The 21,042-nt window shown below is 42.4% G+C and overlaps 1 protein-coding gene across 1 annotated transcript in view; it reads left to right on the forward strand.

Annotated features, from left to right (window-relative positions):
- Positions 1-2,125: 2,125 nt before the first annotated feature.
- The window catches only part of LOC147872955 (uncharacterized), a 101,796-nt gene continuing 82,879 nt past the window's right edge, over positions 2,126-21,042 (forward strand). Inside the window, exon 1 of the mRNA XM_087354011.1 lies at positions 2,126-2,296. Coding sequence (XP_087210137.1) covers positions 2,231-2,296 — 66 coding nt within the window. The 5' untranslated portion in view covers positions 2,126-2,230. The remainder of the gene's footprint in view (positions 2,297-21,042) is intronic.

Here is a 21,042-nt window from a genome sequence, read left to right on the forward strand (position 1 = left end):
AGCTTATTCAAACACATGTCAACCTTCTGCACCCCACGGTACCGCATTCCATCCAGTTCCCTAAACAAGTCACATTAACAGAATATCACACCTAAAATATTACCTGTGATACATGTGAAATGGTGAAAAACATTAAAAAGGTTGCTGCACACAAAATGTTGGAGTTAAAAAAAATATTATGCACCTATATAAAATGGTGCCACGCCACGGTGGTCTAGCGGTTAGAACGCTGGCCTTGTAATCCTGGGGTCTCGGGTTCGATTCCCGGTGGTGCCCGAATTTATAACTTGTGTTGGGCAAGGCCGTGGTCTAGGCAACACGGAGTTTTCCTCCGTGGCATCCCAACAATTACTCCATTCACACTCAGAGGAAGGCAATGGCAAACCACTTCTGGATCATCTGCCAAGAACATATATAAACAGGTCCCAGTCCGAGAAAAGGATGGAAGAATCCTGTTCATATGGACCTGTCGTCAGTCAGAACACTAAATAAATATAATAAAAATAAAATGGTAGATGGTTCATCAATTAATTGGTAAGAATCTGGATAGAAATGGCCATTTTAAGTTTCTGCCCCATTACTTTTCTCAGGAGAATACAGAAATGCGCAGAAAACCTCACTTAGAGCAGCTAGTCTCCAGGCTGAGATGTGAACTTGGTACCCCTTGAATATGTAAAAGCTTACATACTGTTTTTGTGTGTGCACACACAAGACAAAACAGACACTGACTATTTAAGAGCACTAATTAGAACAGCAACTGCCTGAACTACAAATGAAAATGATCAGCAAACTTGGTCAGTATAAACATCACCAACATTTTGGCAGTCAATATTATGAATGTGATTGATTTGCAATGATTGTATAGTTTGACTTTATGGAGTCATTAGTAGCAAATGTAACTTTGACCTTAGAGATGCAGACAATACATTCCTTCAAAATGTGAGTAATAACCTACAAAAAACTACGCAGTGTCACAACCCATGAGACTCGATCGACAACTACAGGAAAGATTAATCAAGCACAAGGAAGGACAAACATGTCACTAATGACTAATTTTGTTAAAGAAACTGCTTAGCAGTAATGAGTAAGTTAGTTGCCTTCTAATAAATCATTATGAACTTTCAACAAATTGTCCTTTGTAACCTTGCAACGAGTGAGTCTATAAGAAAGGATAAATGTGGCCCCATGTTTGGAAAGGTTTGATAAATCTTACTCTTAGCTAAGTTAACGTAACTTGACAAAATAAATTCATGTCCTTAGCTGCCTGCTTTCCAAACAACAAATACTGCAGATGTCATCTTCAAGGAAGTTTGTTCCATGCAATCAAATACTTATATTTCATTTATTTTTAATGCAAGGCCTGCTCTATGACAAGGCCAACCGACTGGATGAGAATGAGATGGAATTGGAGCCAGAAGAAGAAGTAGAAGAGGACGACAAAGGTCCAGAGATACTGAAGAGCGAGGTAGAGAGGGCCATAAAGGATATGAGAAGAAGAAAAGCTATGGGAGATGATGAAATCCCTTCGGACTTATTGAAAGAACTTGGAGAGAAAGGAGTGAAGGTTCTTACTAGACTCGCTAACAAGATATACACCTCCGGTGAGTGGCCCAAGGACTTTCTGGAAGTAACAATGATTCCGTTACAGAAGAAAAAGTATTGCAAGAAGTGCGGCGATTACAGGACCATCAGCCTAATCTCACATGCGGCGAAGATAATGACGAGAATACTGACTAAAAGACTAGAAAAGAAGATAGAGGAAGTGATCGGAGACGACCAATTTGGATTCAGGAGAGGAAGAGGAACCAGAGATGCCATCGGAGTTATGAGAATAATTTCAGAGAGAGTTCTCGATGTCAAGGGAGAAGTATGTGCCTGCTTCATCGACTGGAAGAAGGCTTTCGATCGAGTAAAATGGAAGAAATTAATGAGGATCCTACAGAGAATTGGAATTGATTGGAGAGATAGAAGACTAATCGAAAACCTGCACATGCAGCAAAAAGTCAAAGTGAGACTGGACTCAGGAGACACCAACAGCGTTGAGATAGGTAGAGGTGTAAGACAGGGATGCTGCTTATCACCAATTCTTTTTAACCTGTGCGGGGAATGGCTTGCGAAGGAAGCTCTGGAGGGAACATGAGACTTCAAAATTGGAGGAAGAGTGATAACGACTGTAAAGTATGCAGACGATTTAGTAGTATTGGCGAAGGAAGAGGAGGAATTACAGAACATGATGGACAAGTTAGTGGAAACAGGTAGAGAGTATGGAATGGAAATCAACATTGAAAAATCAAAGGTAATGTGGATAGAACCGAGAGCAGAACTATTGAACGTTGTAATTGGAAACAAACAGATGGAGAATGTGGAGCATTTCAAGTACTTGGGAAGCATAGTCAAGACGGACGCCCTATGCACCAAGGAAGTAAAAGCAAGGATAGCCATGGCCAAGGCAGCTTTCGTCAAGAAGAGGATACATCTCACTAGCAAGTTGGGCTTGGAGATGAAGAAGAAACTAGTAAAGAGTTACGTATGGAGTGTCGCGCTGTATGGAGCAGAGACTTGGACACTCAGGAAGAAGGAACAGAAATACCTGGAGAGTTTTGAAATGTGGTGTTGGAGAAGAATAGAGAAGATCAGGTGGACGGATCGAGTGACCAACGAAGAAGTATTGAAGAGAGTCAACGAGGAAAGAAGCATTCTGCAGGCGATTACACGAAGGAAAGCTAACTGGCTGGGACATATTATGAGAAGGAATGGGTTACTGAGTGATGTCACCGAAGGCCAGGTTGAAGGAGAGAGAGAACTAGGAAGAAGACTGATACAGCTAACCGACGACCTTAAACAAGGAAAGAAAATGACGTTCCAGGAATTAAAGCCAGAAGCCGAGAATAGGGACAAATGGAGAGCTCTTTTTGGGCAGAGCAATGGACTTGTCGTAAGACAGAACACTTAATAATAATAATAATAATGCAAGGCCAGAGAGCTATCACACAGTATCCCTAACATTGCAAATAGATTAAACATAAGAAATGCAGGTTACAATACAATTCAGAACATTTTGTCTTCCCATCTGCTACATTAAAAAATAAAGACTCAATTAGAGAAAACTATATTATGTATGTGGGTGTGAAACTTGGTCTCCCAATAAGGAAAGAGCATATGTTGAGGTTGTTACAGCAGAAAAATGTCAATTGTCCTTTCCTATGATGTGATTCCACTGGTCCTGTGGTTACCAACATTTTGGAAAAATGTACTGCGTCCATTTTCAGAGCAGCACTTCTAAACTAACAGAGGCAATATAACCTGTACTAACAGAAATTATGCAACTAAGCTCTTCGGGGGGGCTGGTCAAGTTTTTAAAACGCAACCACCCCCTTTCGGGGGGTGGGGTTTGGTTGCGTTTTAAAATCTTGAGTAAGAAACTAAATCAACCCCCCGAATGGGGGGTTAAAGCACTTGAATGGGGGTGAAAACACTTTAAAATCTTGAGTAAGAAACTAAACCAACCTTCCCGAATTGGTTGCGTTTTAAAATCTTGAGTAAGACACTAAACTAACCCCCTTCGGAGGGGGGGGGTTAGTTTAGTGTTGTTAGTTTACTCAAGTCATTTGTTTACTAGGCATTGTTGTGTTGGTACAACAATGCCGAGTAAACAAATATAACGTAACATTGTTTGATGACGTAATTATTTGGCTACAAATTGTATGACGACGACGAAAAAACACAAATTTTTATAGTAAAAAATTGATAGTGGAACCACGGTTCCGGAGAATCTAACGTAAATACGTCTATACGGAAAGAAAGTTTATATATTAGCTTTCATTACAACAATATTAACAACAATGCCGAGTAAACAGATGGCGTTTTCTAGGTAACATAACAATGCACGCAAGCTGACCATTGTTGTCGATCCATATTAACACATTGTTGATATGGATCTTACACGTTTTCCTTTCACATTTTCCTTTTACTTGTTTGACGAATGGCCCTTCCGTATAGACGTATTTACATCAAAAAAGAAGATTATTATTATGAATTGTTTAATTGGTCCACAAGCAGCCAAAAACTTCAGGCGTGTTGCCGTCATAACTCGGATGCTTGAAGCCCAGATGAAACTGTAGTCACGGCTCGAACCACGAGATAGGCGGCTACAGTGAGTTGGGGTCGTGCGCACGTAGTAGTCGGAGCGACCCAAGAAGCACGGCATTTTGCATCCGGCTGAGTAATGCTTCAGCGTTACGCTGGCATGCCGGAATAAGCTTGATGTTGGCCGGCAGTGACGACTTGACTCCACCAAGAACTCCGATTACAAGGACGATTAATTTGACAGTGAATCCTGGGTACAGCTGTCTTAGCTCAAACACAAGGTCTTGATACTTGGTCCGTTTTTCAGCCTCCTTCACAACTATGTTGGTTTCAGCCGGGGCCGAAAACTCGATGACATACATGGTGCATCCAGAGGTATCGATGAGAACGATGTCAGGTTTAGTGGTTGTTATCTGCCTGGTAGTGGGGAACAAATAGTTCCAATAAATTTTACATTTGTCGTTCTCAACGACGGACTCAATGTCCCCAGGAGCGTACTTCAAAGTGGGTGTCTTATCTATGCCGTAAAAGTGTCTCAGGTGATAGTAGAGTATACGTAAAGCAGCATTATGTCGATGAATGTAGGCGCAGCTAGCATAATGTTTACATGCCGACAAAAGATGCATCAACGTCTCTGGTTGCATTCGGCATGCCCTGCAGACAGTATCCACTACCCCCACACCCATCACCATTCGGCGGTACACAAGTGTGTTTACAACACCATCTTGTCACGCTAAGATGAAACCCTCGGTTTCAGACTTTAGTCCAGCCGACCGTAGAAAGGCGAACGTCAGGTCTTTTGACAAGCCCATTTTTTCTACATTTTTGAAGAAGGCCACATGCATGGGTTTATCTGCATGTTGCTTGAGCAACAAAGTTTGCTCAGCCTTCTTAACAGTGCCCTTGAATTGATCTGACGTCAGTGTCAAGAGGGGCAACTGTCTTCGCTGTCCAACTGAGCTGGTGTCGAAGTCAAATCCGAGGTCATTTGCTGCTCTCTTTGCCGCCTGAAATATAAACGCCCCTACACCCGCAGGCTCATGCGAACACACGAATGTCAAGAGGGGATCAGAGCTATTAATGATGGAATGAGCTGTACCCAGAACTATCCTGTTGTGAAGATTCTCCAGACCCAAGAGACCTCTACAGCCAAGATGACGCGGGAGGTATATGCGTTGGACAGAAGATTTAGGTTGAAGACTTCGGTGCATGGTCATCATTTTTCTGGTGGCCCTGTCCAGGTTTTTCAACTCGTCAACTGTCCACTTCATTGCTCCAAAAGTATATAGCATGATCGGAACAGCAAGCATGTTGGTGGCAGTGACTTTGTTTCTACCAGACAGCTCGGAACTCCAAATCTGTCGTAGGGTGTGCCTATACTTGCTGCACAGAGCCTCTTTGACCTTGGAGACATCTTGGACGTGACTCTCACTCACACCAAGATATGTATAGGACTCTTCGGCATCAAGATGGTGTATGATGCTTCCGTCCACGAGTTGCACGTCTTCGCCGAAATCCCTATTTCTTCCCCTTTTCAAATGCAGAACTGCACACTTGTCCAATCCAAATTCCATGCCGATATACTGAGTGTATACTTGCACGGTGTTCAGTGCACTCTGAATGCCACTGTCGCTAGCAGCATAAAGTTTTAAGTCATCCATATAAAAAAGATGTGTGACTTTGTGGCTACGAATGGACGGTGCACCGCACATGTAACCACGCTCACGTCTTAGCACAACGGAAAGAGGAAGTAGCGAGATGCAGAAAAGAAGAGGGCTCAAGCTGTCACCTTGAAACACTCCGCGGTGGTAGCATACCAACTCGGTTGACACTACACGCTTCCCAGATGTTAGAATGAAGCGCGTTTTCCAGAGCGGTAGTAGATTTTCAATGCATTTCAATGTCAGGTTGGACTTTCAGCACTTTGAGCAAGATGACAATTAGCTCTTGAGAAGTTTTGTCAAAAGCTTTTTTGTAGTCCACCCAGGCCATTGAAAGGTTGCGCTTATAATGGACCGCATCTTGACAGATGCATCTGTCAATCAACAGATTGTCCTTGCAACCTGCAATGACACGTTTCAAACTCCGCTGCTCATATACCTCTTTCCAGATAGGGTCAATATGGTGCACTATGCGTTCGTTCGAGATGGAGGTGAACGCCTTGTATACAGTATTAAGACAGGTAACAGGTCGGTAGTTTTCCGGATTAGACAAATCTCCTTTCTTCGGAATAAGAACGGTGCGCCCTTCTGTCAAGCAAGGTGGAATGGGCTCTGTACCACACAAAAAAGATGTAAAGATACGAGATAGATGTTTGTGTGTGCTCGTGAAAGTTTTCCACCAAAAATTATTGATGGCATCTATTCCAGGAGCAGAAAAATTCTTCTTGCCAGTAAAGGCACGTTTCACATCTTGTTCGGTGATCACTAGGGGCACATCATCATCCTCTAAATGACGATCGCAGAACTGCCTAAAGAGGCCAATGGCCGGAGAATCTATGTTCAACGGAAATCTAGTTTCGTAGAGTTTCTTCCAGAATGACTCGACCTGCGTTGCTGTTGGTGGGGTATAAACGACTGGAGTGTTCTTGCTGAAGAGATGGGAAGGGCATACACGAAAGATGGTGTTCTCCTTTACGGCCCTATAACGTTTCACTAACTTCTTCCTGTCCGCGGTTAGTGCCCGTATTTTGTCCAGAGAGTGCTGCTTGATGGTTAGCAGCGTATTCTTGTTCAGTGTGTGATACTTAGCCTTGAGAGAGCGGACGATAAGCCTCAGCTTGGTGGTAAATCTCCGACCAGAGTTTACATACTCAATCACGCAGTGAATTCTTGATACCAGTTGCCTTTCCAACTTTAACTTCGCGTAGAGACGATTTGTTTCCTGCTCAGCTTTTTCTGCCACCCTAAACGGGGCTGGGGTTACTAATAACCTGGCTGCAGCGTAACCGGCGCGATTGATAGTAAGCAGATCAGAATCATCTTTTAGGAATTCATCTAAGATTTCGTTTATTTCGGCCAGATGTTTGGCCCGCAGCGATATCTTGTGGTGAACTGTTCGCTGCCTGTCCTTCAGATATTCACAGGAGTTCAACAATTGGTAGAACCGCGTTTTAATGTCGATATCAACAGTCGCAGCTGGGGGACATGGTGCGATATTTTTAATTTCTTCCGCTTTATGCGGCGTAGCTGCAACTGGAGCTTGCGGCTTGAAGTCAAAGCCTTTCCTTCGCAGATGGTTAACATAGTCTCGCAGGTTTTGTTGCGAGAGACAGGAGTGCTCAGGATGCATCTCGCACCAAAGGGAATGCATCCGTGCCATGTAACCTCTCCGCGAAGGATCACTGGTGGCGTGACACCCAAGAAGGCTGCTGATCCGATTTGTGCCCCTTATTATTATTATTATTATTATATTAACTTCTTACATTTACAATTACTTGCAAACAAATTATAAGTTAGAGTAATTTTTTCAACCACCAACAATGTGTAAATATGGACCAACCAACCAACCAAAGAAGCTAACTGAGGGCAGAGGCCTGCGCAAGCGCAAGCATCGTCCCTACCTAGGTGAAACCATTCCTGCGCACAAGACGCATTGCTGGAAATGGTAAACGGTCGTAATATAAGAACGGAAATTTTGCTAACGCTAACGGGGTTTCGTCGTGGCGGGAGCCTCGACCATTCAAACTGGGATTTGTTGCTGCTGATGGGAGGTTATCCTGTCAGGCAAGTTGTCGAAGGAATTTGGTTGGTTGGGTCTCTGGGGTATGAACCCAGAGAGGGAGGGGCCGTTTCGGCTGAAGGCCTCTGCGGCATGGGGGGAAGATCACTTCAGCTGATGGCCTCCATGATCGGGGGGAAGGGTGGCGGGCCGTGCCCCTATTAAGTTATACCCTGGCATTCGCCTTACAACTGAGGAAAGCACGAAAAACCTCAGTCAGGGTAGCCGAGTAGTCTAACCACTCGTTGTGCTGACTTGGCCGTCTTTTGGGGATGGCTTCGGCTGGCCTGCTGAACATCAGTCGCCCTCGGTTGCCCTTGGGTGAACTCTGGCAGCCCTCATTCGGCACGAGTGTCTTCCGAGTTGCCGAACTAAGGGGTTCCCCACACCAGCTAACCTCGAGTCAAACCTCTCAGTTAGTGCTCTGATGTGGTCGGCAAAGAAAGGGACCCCCAGATCCTCATGTATTTGCCTGTTACTAACGTACCAGGGCGCGTTAGTAACAATTCGAAGACACTTGGATTGCAGAACTTGCAGCTTCTGGACGTGGCTGTGGGCAGCTGACCTCCAGATCGGGCATGCGTAATCCATTATGGGACGGATGAGCTGCTTATAGAGTAGTACACCGTTCCTGATTGACAGGCCACTTCTCCTATTGATAAGCGGGCCTAGCACACCTAATCGTTGCGCTGCCTTCTTTCCCACTTGGTTGACGTGCGCCGACCAAGTAAGCCCGGCGTCAAGGGTGACCCCCAGATACTGTGCTGTTTTGACCCATTGGATCGGCTGTCCGAGGAACTGCACTGCTCGGGGCTGTTGGATGTGTCTTCTCGCGGAAATGAAGAGAACCGCGGTGCTCTTCGAGACGTTGATAGCAATCCTCCAGGCCCTGAGCCAGAGCTCAAGTCTACTGAGGTAGGTCTCCAGATACCTGACGAGAAGCGTTGGGCTACGGGACGTGACTACTAGAGCCGTGTCGTCCGCGTATTGTGCTAACTCGACGTGGCGGGACGGTGTGGGTATGTCGTTGACATACAGACTGAAGAGCACAGGGGAGAGAATTCCGCCCTGCACAACTCCAGCCCGCATGGTACGACGTGTGGACATGGCCGACTGGAAGGATGTCTGGAATGTCCGGTCAGCAAGGTAGGAAGAGATGGTTTTTACCAAGTACGACGGGAAGTTGAGGACGGTCAGTTTGTATAGGAGGCCTTGGACCCAGACTGTGTCGAAGGCTTTGGCCACGTCCAGGAAAACCGCGCCGGTTAGCCGCTTCTCATCAAGGTTTCTGTTGACCCTTTCGACGAGGCAAGCCAGCTGTAACGATGTGCTGTGTCTGGGTCGAAACCCAAACTGCTCGTCGCGCAGCAGCCCGCGTTCACTGACCTCGTGTAGGACCCTCGTTAGTAGGATTTTCTCGCAGAGTTTGCCGACCGTGTCGAGAAGACTGATGGGTCTATAGGAAGAAGGTAGCGTGGGGTCCTTCCCCGGCTTCAGTATGGACACCACTCGAGCGTGTTTCCATGCCGAGGGGAAGTGTTGCCTGCGAAGGACCGCGTTGAACACTTTCGTGAGAAAGGTTACCGCGCGTCGTGGGAGATGTTTCAGGACCCTGTTCGGTATACCGTTGGGGCCCGGAGCCTTGCCAAGCTTGAGTCCCTTGATGGCCTGGGCGACCTCCGATGGACTGGTTAATTTTGGTTCATTTACAGGGGCATACTCGTATGCTCGCATCGCCTCGTTAACCATGTCAATTGTAGTCAGGTCCGACGGGTAGTCTACCGGCTGGAACTGGACCTCAAGGCTGTCGGCTAGGGCTTCTGCCTTCTCGGGGTTCGAGAGAGCCAGTCCTCCCATCACTAAGAAGGGGGGCGACGGAGTGGGGACTCGCATCACACGCTTGGTCATTTTCCAAAGCGACTGGTCCTCGCAGTCCAAGGATTCGAGCGTGTCGCTCCACTGTTCGTTCCGCCACTCGTTGAGACGATAGGTCACCGACCTCTGGAGTCGATTGACCTGGGTCTTAAGAGCGGGGTCTCTTGTGACCTGCCATCGCCTCCTCAGCCGGTTCTTCAGGCGTATTTCATCTCGAATACTAGCGGGTAGAAGCGGTCGCCTGTCAATGCGGGGTCGAAGCTTGGGAGCGGACGCTGCTGTGGCTTCCAGGATAGCACTGGTCAGCTCCTCGACGCACTTGTCAATTTCTTCCTCGTCGTTTACCACGGGGTTCCCCGGTAGTCTGCTTTCGAGGCAAGCCTGGAATGCAGCCCAGTCCATTCTCGCGAAGTCCGGGCGATCAGGCAGGTTTTGAAAGGACGATCGGCACGTGGTGTCGACGAGGACGGGCAGGTGATCTGAGCTGAGTGCGGGGCAGACAGTCAGGTGCACCGGTAGGACGAAGTCCTTGATGAGGACAATATCAAGGACGTCAGGTGTGGCGTTGTGTGTGTAGGGAGCCGTGGTTGGAGAATCCGGCCCGTAGATGAAGCAGGAATTTCTGTTGGCGTAATCACGCAGGAGCGAGCCCCTAGTAGAGATAAGGCTAGAATTCCAGTCCGTGTGTTTCGCGTTGAGGTCACCAGCCAAGAGGACCGGGAAACCCCCGCTCAAGCACTCGGTCAGGTCCGACTCTATCCATGGCCGGGTGGGTGCGAGGTATGCCGCCACTAGCTTGACTTTCCTGGTTGCCAGTACCAGGTGAATGGCGGTTGCTTCTAGTTGTTGTAGACCCGATACCGGCACAGGGTAATGATCAATGCCCCTGCGGACAAGGATCGCTGTGCCACCCCCTAGCGTCGGGCGGTCCGTACGGTGGCAAACGTAGTTCGCGAACCTCAAGGCCCGACCCGACGTGAGGTGCGTCTCGTTCAGGAGGCAAACATCGACTCCGTAGTCACCGAGGAACTGCTCCAGCTCCAGCTTCCTGTCGCGGACACCGTCGGCGTTCCAGTAAGCCAGCCGCAAGGCCTTGCTACCGTGTCCTCTAGGCCGTGCAGTCATTGTCGGCCATGAAGAGGAGAACGGTTTTGAGGAGGGCTCGCGGACGAGACCCCCCGGGGGGGAGTGAATGGATCGCGGCGAGGAGACGTCGTGTCAACTCAATGCAGACCCGTGGTGAGAGGGTTTCCAGGATATCTGAGATGTCCTGGAGCGGTGATTGACCCTTGGGTAGGGTGGGGTCAGTCTTCTTGAGAGCAGGTGCTGTGGGATTTGCCACCGGCGCCACAGGACGAGCGGGCTTGGCACGGCCGCCCTTGGGGATAGTCTGCCGCTCAGTCTGTACAATGGCTCCAGTTGGCGTTGGGGCGGGGTTCTTCATAGCCGCAGCCTTGACGACGCGGCCACCACGGACCACGTGGTTCCACCCAGGGCCCAAGTTCTCCTGCTCGAGGGAAGGCTTAGCTAGCGCCGATTTGGGCGCTGGCAGGCGCATGGAGACGTCGTCCTTTCGGCCGCGATCCCCTTTCGCACGCTGTGCTGCTGCTGATCCGATTTGTGCCCCTTATTATTATTATTATTATTATTATTATTATTATATTAACTTCTTACATTTACAATTACTTGCAACCAAATTATAAGTTAGAGTAATTTTTTCAACCACCAACAATGTGTAAATATGGAACCAACCAACCAACCAAAGAAGCTAACTGAGGGCAGAGGCCTGCGCAAGCGCAAGCATCGTCCCTACCTAGGTGAAACCATTCCTGCGCACAAGACGCATTGCTGGAAATGGTAAACGGTCGTAATATAGAACGGAAATTTTGCTAACGCTAACGGGGTTTCGTCGTGGCGGGAGCCTCGACCATTCAAACTGGGATTTGTTGCTGCTGATGGGAGGTTATCCTGTCAGGCAAGTTGTCGAAGGAATTTGGTTGGTTGGGTCTCTAGGGTATGAACCCAGAGAGGGAGGGGCCGTTTCGGCTGAAGGCCTCTGCGGCATGGGGGGAAGATCACTTCAGCTGATGGCCTCCATGATCGGGGGAAAGGGTGGCGGGCCGTGCCCCTATTAAGTTATACCCTGGCATTCGCCTTACAACTGAGGAAAGCACGGAAAACCTCAGTCAGGGTAGCCGAGTAGTCTAACCACTCGTTGTGCTGACTTGGCCGTCTTTTGGGGATGGCTTCGGCTGGCCTGCTGAACATCAGTCGCCCTCGGTTGCCCTTGGGTGAACTCTGGCAGCCCTCATTCGGCACGAGTGTCTTCCGAGTTGCCGAACTAAGGGGTTCCCCACACCAGCTAACCTCGAGTCAAACCTCTCAGTTAGTGCTCTGATGTGGTCGGCAAAGAAAGGGACCCCCAGATCCTCATGTATTTGCCTGTTACTAACGTACCAGGGCGCGTTAGTAACAATTCGAAGACACTTGGATTGCAGAACTTGCAGCTTCTGGACGTGGCTGTGGGCAGCTGACCTCCAGATCGGGCATGCGTAATCCATTATGGGACGGATGAGCTGCTTATAGAGTAGTACACCGTTCCTGATTGACAGGCCACTTCTCCTATTGATGTAAATATGGACCGACAATGGTCAGCTTTTATACTATGAACTCCTGCGTGCATAACAATGCAAGGTACAGTATTCGAATTTCTAACCCATGCCTGCAACAATATAAGCTGAGCATGCCGTAAGGCTCTTTTCTCTTTTCTTATGCATGCAGTATAATTAACTGAATGAACCGTATTGCACTCCACTAATTTACCTAAGAAACTAATTGTTACGTCATTTGTTTTCTCGGCATTGTTGTGTTTCATTACTGCCATCAACAATCCGCTTTCGTTATTGCGGAAAGAGCTCTGCTGTGAATCGCTTGTAGAAGAAGTGCATCGTAGAGAAGATAATTTTGTGCTCTTAAAAACCTCTTAGAATATAACAGGTACTTATCTTATATAAGATTTATTAAGAAATCTGTGATACTGCCCTCCACTATCTCCATTTTAGTTTTTATTAAATCCCCTCCACTATCTCCATTTTAGTTTTTATTAAATCGGTCATTGACAGTGGACATCGTGGTCTCTTACAATTGAACAAAGATTGAGGTAAGGGATTCCTATTTATTATTATTTTTCATCATATTTAATGTTTTCATCTGCATTTGTGAACTCGCGTAAGAGAATTAGGCTTGTATTCTTTCTAACAGAATTTCAAGTAATATTAGATTGACTTTTGTTTGTTCACGGCCTCATTGATAGTAAAATAATATTCAAGTAGGCAATTATCATTTTACAATTTTAAAGGAATAAAACTTGTTTAGTAGCCTAGAATCGTAATAAAAATATATGGATGTTAAGAAGTGGGTATATATTCTGAATAATAATTCTAATACTTTTCATCTCTTGATACATCTGCATTATTGAAGAGTTTAAGGGAACTGTGAAGAATTTTATTTTTGTTTTATAAGCCTAATTATCGACGAATCTCCCTCTTATTTTCTTCCTACAACAGCAAATTAAATCCGGGCAGTGCTTGTAAAATCTTTCGTCCTCCGATCTCATACCAAAATAAAATTAAGATTAAAATGAACCAAAGCGTAATTGTGTCAGTTGTGCCGTATGGGTGCAAAACGTGGTCTTTCACTTTGAGGGAGGAACATAGACTGAGGGTCTCTGAGAACAGAGTGAAGAGGAAGATGTTTGACAACTCTTACCCTTAGCTAACTTAACGTAACTTAACAAAATAAATCCTGCTTTCCAAACAACAAATACTGCAAATGCCATCTTCAAGAAAGTTTGTTCCATGCATTCAAATACTTATATTTTATTTATTTATAATGCAAGGCCAGAGATCTACCACACAGTAAGACAGTATCCCTAACATTGCAAAGAGATTAAACATAAGAAATGCAGGTTACAAAACAATTCAGAACATTTTGTCTTCCCATCTGCTACATTACAAAATAAAGACTCAATTAGAGAAAATTATATTATGTATGTGGGTGTGAAACTTGGTCTCCCAATAAGGAAAGAGCACATGTTGAGGTTGTTACAGCAGTAAAAATATCAATTGTCCTTTCCTATGTTGTGATTCCACTGGTCTTGTGGTTACCAACATTTTGGAAAAATGTACTGCTTCCATTTTCAGAGCAGCACTTCTAAACTAACAGAGGCAATATAACCTGTACTAACAGAAATTATGCAACTAAGCTCATCGGAAGGGCTGCTCAAGTTTTTAAAACGCAACCACCCCCATTTCGGGGGGGGGGTGGTTGCGTTTTAAAATCTTGAGTAAGAAACTAAATCAACCCCCCGGATGGGGGGTGAAAACACTTTAAAATCTTGAGTAAGAAACTAAACCAACCTTCCCGAATTGGTTGCGTTTTAAAATCTTGAGTAAGACACTAAACTAAACCCCCTTCGGGGGGGGGTTAGTTTAGTGTTGTTAGTTTACTCAAGTCATCTGTTTACTCGGCATTGTTGTGTTGGTACAACAATGCCGAGTAAACAAATATAACGTAACATTGTTTGATGACGTAATTATTTGGCTACAAATTGTATGACGACGACGAAAAAACACAAATTTTTATAGTAAAAAATTGACAGTGGAACCACGGTTCCGGAGAATTTGACGTAAATACATCTATACGGAAAGGAAGTTTATATATTGCCTTTATTCTAAATATTTCCTTTATACCTGCTTTACAATTGCGTAAAGTTTGATTAAGACTTCGCTTATTTAACTTGAATTAGTCACGCTTAAGGTGGGTCTGTGGTAGCTGAATATAAAGTAAAGTAATGAAATGTAATGTAACTTTTCCTAGGTAACAAATTATTGTTACACTTTTTCGTTACACTTTTTGCGGAATGACACTGACCCTTCCATATAGATGTATTTACGTCAAAAAAAGTTGACAGTGGAACCACGGTTCCGGAGAATCTGACGTAAATACGTCTATACGGAAAGAAAGTTTATATATTAGCTTTAATTACAACAATATTAACAACAATGAAGAGTAAACATGGCGTTTTCTAGGTAACATAACAATGCACGCAAGCTGACCATTGTTGTCGATCCATATTAACAAATTGTTGATATGGATCTTTCACATTTTCATTTCACTTGTTTGCCGAATGACCCTTCCGTATTGACGTATTTACATCAAAGAAGAAGATTATTATTATTATATTAACTTCTTACATTTACAATTACTTGCAACCAAATTATAAGTTAGAGTAATTTTCTTTGTTTTTTTCAACCACCAACAATGTGTAAATATGGACCGACAATGGTCAGCTTTTATACTATGAACTCCTGCGTGCATAACAATGCAAGGTACAGTATTCGAATTTCTAAACCACACCTGCAACAATATTAGCTGAGCATGCCGTAAGGCTCTTTTCTCCTTTCTTATGCATGCAGTATAATTAACTGAATGAACCGTATTGCACTCCACTACTTTACCTAAGAAACTAATTGTTACGTCATTTGTTTACTCGGCATTGTTGTGTTTCATTACTGCCATCAACAATCCGCTTTCGTTATTGCGGAAAGAGCTCTGCTGTGAATCGCTTGTAGAAGAAGTGCGTCGTAGAGAAGATAATTTTGTGCTCTTAAAAACCTCTTAGAATATCACAGGTACTTATCTTATATAAGAATTATTAAGAAATCTGAGATACTGCCGTTAGTTTTGATTAAATCGGTCATTGCCAGTGGACATCGTGGTCTCTTACAATTGAACAAAGTTTGAGGTAAGGAATTCCTAGTTATTATTATTGTTATATGCAGTTGTATTTGTAATTGCCTGTGGTATCGTGAGTGTTGGTGTGTAATCGTCAAACATTCATATGCCAGCACCTCCATGTGGAAGATGTCATTGAATCTAGAGGACTCTACTTCTGTATTGTTGGCTACCGGGAGAATTCTGTAGACACCTTCGTCCTTAAGGGAGGATAGCTGGCCTTGTAATCCTGGGGTCTCGGGTTCGATTCCCGGCGGTCCCCGAATTTATAACTTGTGTTGGGCAAGGCCGTGGTCTACGCAACACGGAGTTTTCCTCCGGGGGCTTCCCCGGTTTCTTCGTGGCATCCCAACAATTACACAGAAGAAGGCAATGGCAAACCACTTCTGGATCATCTGCCAAGAACGTATATGAACAGGTCTCAGTCCGGGAAAAGGATGGAAGGATCCTGTTCATATGGACCTGTCGTCAGACAGAACACTAAATAAATAAATAAAATAAATACATTACATTCAGCTACCACAGACCCAACTTAAGCGTAAATAATTCAAGTTAAATAAGCAAAGTCTTAATCAAACTTTACTCAATTGTAAAGCATGTTTAAAGGAAATAATTAGAATAAAGCCAATATATAAACTTCCTTTCCGTATAGATGTATTTACGTCTAATTATCCGGAACCGTGGTTCCACTATCACTTTTTAGTAAGAAATATTATGCTATATAACAGGTAATATTATATGCTAATATAAATTAATTTTTGCTTTCTTGCTTATTTTTAGAGCTTTCCAGAATGGAAAAGGAAACTCCATTTGAGGTAAGATTTTGTTTGATTTTTAAGTAAAGGTTAAATAAAATTCACACGTTTATGAATGTACTTTGAATGTGACCTTCGTTTCACATTAATGTGATTTGTTGAACTAAAGCTGTTATTAAGGGGCATTGTGTGTATAACTAAAACAATTGTCTCTTTTACATGTTAAATTCTGTGATTCCTTATTATTCACATTGTCCACTTTGGAAATGTTTACCACATTCTTTCTTTTTCTTTTTTCTGCAGGAAGAAAAGAGTTGGCCAAAAGCTGCGCATTTAGCAATAGACAATGAGGAATACCAAGCAGCGAAGACACACTGCTTGGAAGCGGGAAAACGCTTCCAAAAAGCAGAGGAAGGTATGTTGAGACAAATTTGCAGTTTATTCTGTGTCAGTAAAATCTATCTGAATAAAGAAGTGGTCACATTCCTTCCCTACTCTAAACTTATAAATCTCCTGTTTGGAGTACTCTAGTTAATCCCCAATGAATATCTGGTTATTACATCAAGTAACGCTCACATTTTGAAGTTATTCGGTACAAGCCATGTTTGGAGATAGCTTTTATCAATACATTTTTGTTATTATTTCCAGGAGAATTCAAATTTAAAATAGGCAACAACTATGCACACATCTCATTTGGCACTACATAAGCAATGCCTGCAGTTGATGATTTATAAAACAGACCAATGACCATTTCTGATTCGATTCCAGGCAATTTATGCCTTGCGCAGACAAGACGCTTCACAATTTCCTGGGTTCTCTGTTGTTACTGACCTTCTGTTAGTGGTTGTAGGATCGTTAAGTTATAACATCTGGTTTTCAACATTTTAGCTTCGATAACTTTGCTTCCAGGTGAACAGGAAAGTAATAAGTACAAATGCAATACTTGTTTGTAGTGCAAATAGCAAAAATCTAATGAATGCTGCATAGGCCTCATTTCTTAGCTGGCTTCTTTTTACTATGTACTTTTATTCCCCACATGATTAAATGCGCAGGGGAGGTGCATTTTTATCTGCTTTGTGGTTTTTATTTTTACATATAGCATTTCAATTTAAGATATGAGCTGCCAACCAGGAAATATTATCAGAACTTTTTGTTTTCAGAGCAACAAGCTGCAGACGCCAAGAAGGCTAAAGAAGAAAAGGAAGGGCATGGAAAAATTTAGAATCCCTAACTCCTGCATTATAGAACAAAAATTAAATTTCTTTATATTCAGAACTCATTCCATTTTAACCAAGTGAGAGCCATATGTTATTATTTTTATTCTAATACTTCATTTAGATTCCAGTATCCTAACACAAGGGATTTGGATTTTGTTGTTCTACATGCAACACATATCAATATATGAAACTCTTTGGTAAGGCACTGCTTTGGTTATATGTGCAACTACCAGATGTTTGTTGAGTACAAAATTTCAATTGTGAAATTCTTTGTTGTTCAGTCAGTTAATACAAACTTCTTAAACATTAAGTTTTTCACGAATCCATTACTCAAAATAATGTCTCATCCAGATGCTAGTATGTTTCATGTTATCCTTAATTAAGAACGCAATGTAACTGCTCTCTACTTTGTTCTGCAAACTACTGTTCAAAAAAGTTCACCATGTCACTGTTTATCAGTCCAGAAACTATCTTACTAGCTCCAAAGTTACAAGTAATTACCAACTTAAGGCTTATATTAGACTTGTACTTTTCATAAAATGTTTCTTTCCATTATAATTAAAATTTACAGAGTCTTAAACATGAATTTAATTTCGATTCATACCATTTGGCTGTAAGATAGTTCTACAGATTTGTTTGTCACCGAGCATCTTTCCCTATTCTGAAAATGATGTTAGCTGCACCACAAGAGGCTGTGATGGGTGAATTAATTTTGGACATTCATAATTTGGAATGTTACCACATCTCTGTGCCACAAACGTTTCCTATGAAAAGTCAAATTTGTCTGGCTGGAATTTTGCTGTATGTTAAATCTTTTTTTTTTTGTTTCTTTTACAGTTGGAATTTTTAATTGTCCCAATTTATTGTAAACAAAACTTTGCAGTATTTCAATAATTAAAGGACAAAAATATTTATCTCAAGGATTAAAGAACTTGTCACTGAAACCATTTTGTTCCCAGTGAATACATAACCTTTTAAAACTCACTGGTAACTATATGTACCTTCTGCTTTAACAATCTATAACTCTGTATTTTTCCCACAGACTGTATTAAAGTGATACATATGATTTTCAGCATAAAAAGTGATTATTTCCCTAAACAGTAATCACCATTCATCTTTGTAAACAGAAAGTGTTATTTTTGCTCTGTAGTAAGAAATAAATTTTTAAATATTACTTAAACAAACTACAGCTTCAAAGGTTTAACTTGGTATAGCACATCTGAAGATAATGTTAAACAGTACTTACAGTAATATCTGTACTTACTTCATGAATAATAGTCAGACAAGGTTAGAATTTCATACACAATATATCTGGTGTGTAGAGGAAATATAATGAACCAACACACATGCACTGATATAAAACTTTCCTGTACATAACAATGGATGAGGATAAGAATAAAATATCTTGTAAACCTCCACACAATGAGAACCACATTATCGTTGCATCTGACAACCAATTAATTACTCACAAAACAGTAAATTGTATTTAAATGAAGGACATTAGCTTTCACAAAATGCGAAAATATGAAACCAGAGACTCAAATATTCCCTTCAGGAAGTCAGACCAGCTGATTTTGGGGCAAAATTTTGTAACCAGAACATGATTATTTAACTGCACAGAAGATATTGTATGGACCATGAACACCTGTTTTACAAGCCAAAGCTAACCTCAATTACCCATATCAGAAAATAAGGGCTGCTAAGAAAATGCTTTGTGAGTGGTATGAAAAGATATCCCTCAACATATTTCTTATATTAATCACCTAAAATATATACAATTCCTTATGCAGATGTCACACACCTGCTCTAGCAATGTAAAAACTTCATTTATGCCACTCTGAATTTCCTCCAAAGTTGACTTCAAAAAATGAATAATTGCAAAGAACCAAAACAAGTTGTTTAAAAAAATTTGTGTTGGAAGCATACAATGGCAGCACAAAGACAAGCCACATACTAAGAAATGAGTGTCCCCATGCCAACCGAAATATCACAGAGGCTTCTGCACATATGGAACAGAATTTTCACTATTACAGATGACACAGGCTTACACCAGGGCTTCCCAACCTTCACCAGACTGAGGGACATATTCACCCTCACTAAACAACTTTCAGGCCACAAGGATATAAATTAGAATGGTTTCAATAAAATCTTCTTCGGCAATCAGCGACGTAAAATGGTTAAAAGACAAAACCAACGTTTCAGGGACCATCTCTTTCCCCATCATCAGGGTGAACCCTGAGTTACGTAACCGCGAAAGCTTCAAATCATGTATCGCCGACCTGTATGAGAATGATCTGTTGAAACTTCATGACAACTTATTCAAAATGTTACTAAAATTCTATTATAATCAGGTTCCTATATGAATCAATCATTTTCCTCAACAAAATCAGAACATTACGTACATACCAGATACAGCTTTTGCTTAAATAATTTTTCATTATCAGGTATAATTTCAGTTGTGATTCACATTTCCTTCCAAGTGTTCATTAGTAAAATGCATCCCAGTTCTTTATTTTATATTATTCATTAAGCTGGAGCCTATAGCAATAGGTATTGCCAAATTATGACGACATCAACAAAATATTTTCTAATACTGCAGAAATATTTTCACCACAGAGGTTGGCACAGGAGGTGATTTATGTAAAATGCACAGAGGCCACACAAAACACATTACAGGGCTGTATGCAGTCTGTGGGTTGAGAATTGCTTGTCTACAACATACACTTTTCAGGATGTAGTGCTGGACATACATAGTGATAATCTAACTTGACTCTTCAACAACCCCCATAAATTATAAACATCTCAAAAAAGGAGAAGAATTCTCTTCAGATACCAAATCACAATGTCCCACTTAACATGAAACCCACCATGATAGCATGTCATAGCAGCAGTTACTAAACTACCAAGAAATGAGTTAGTCACAATCCAGAACATAGCCTTCACATGATAGTAGATTGGTTCTGACTTATGTGGGACTCAGTAAATACTGATGCCATGAAATCATATTATGTCTTAAGGATTTAACAAACCTCTACATGAGAGGAGGCACTGGCTCAAAGTTGGCTCAAACACAGAAGAAGTAAAGCAAACGGTTGCGGTGGAAGTGGTAGTACAACCGGTAAGCATACAAGTTCCTCTTTTGGAGCAAACAATATAAAGTAATAATCTGTCTCTAACCAGGAGAAAGTTTTGAAAATGTGGTTGGACATTTTTAAATGTGTTGAAAGTTTTATACAGATATGAGTATTAAGAAATGAATATTAAAACCGGACACAAGTATTTATTCCCTGTATACAAAAATTAAATACTAATATTAGAATTTCAGATTTAGAAGGTGCAAGTGAAGACATAAAATTAATTTAAGCAAATACTGTTTAAGGTGACAGAGTCTGAAACAAATCAAAGAACATACATCAACCTGGCAATCTTCCACGTAGCACATTATTTTCATTCTACATCAATAAGGTAAAGGAAATTTAAACCCCCAACTGAACTTACTACAGGATTAAAAATTTAGCAGTATGGTACAGCAAGCATGGCCAGCTGGATCACATGTAAGCCATGACACAAAGTCAGTGAAGTCTTAACATCTT

Source organism: Zootermopsis nevadensis, unplaced genomic scaffold (genome assembly GCF_977971745.1).
Source record: "Zootermopsis nevadensis isolate Lab colony 2312 unplaced genomic scaffold, Znev_1.0 Znev_ptg000022l, whole genome shotgun sequence".
Classification (NCBI taxonomy): domain Eukaryota; kingdom Metazoa; phylum Arthropoda; class Insecta; order Blattodea; family Termopsidae; genus Zootermopsis; species Zootermopsis nevadensis.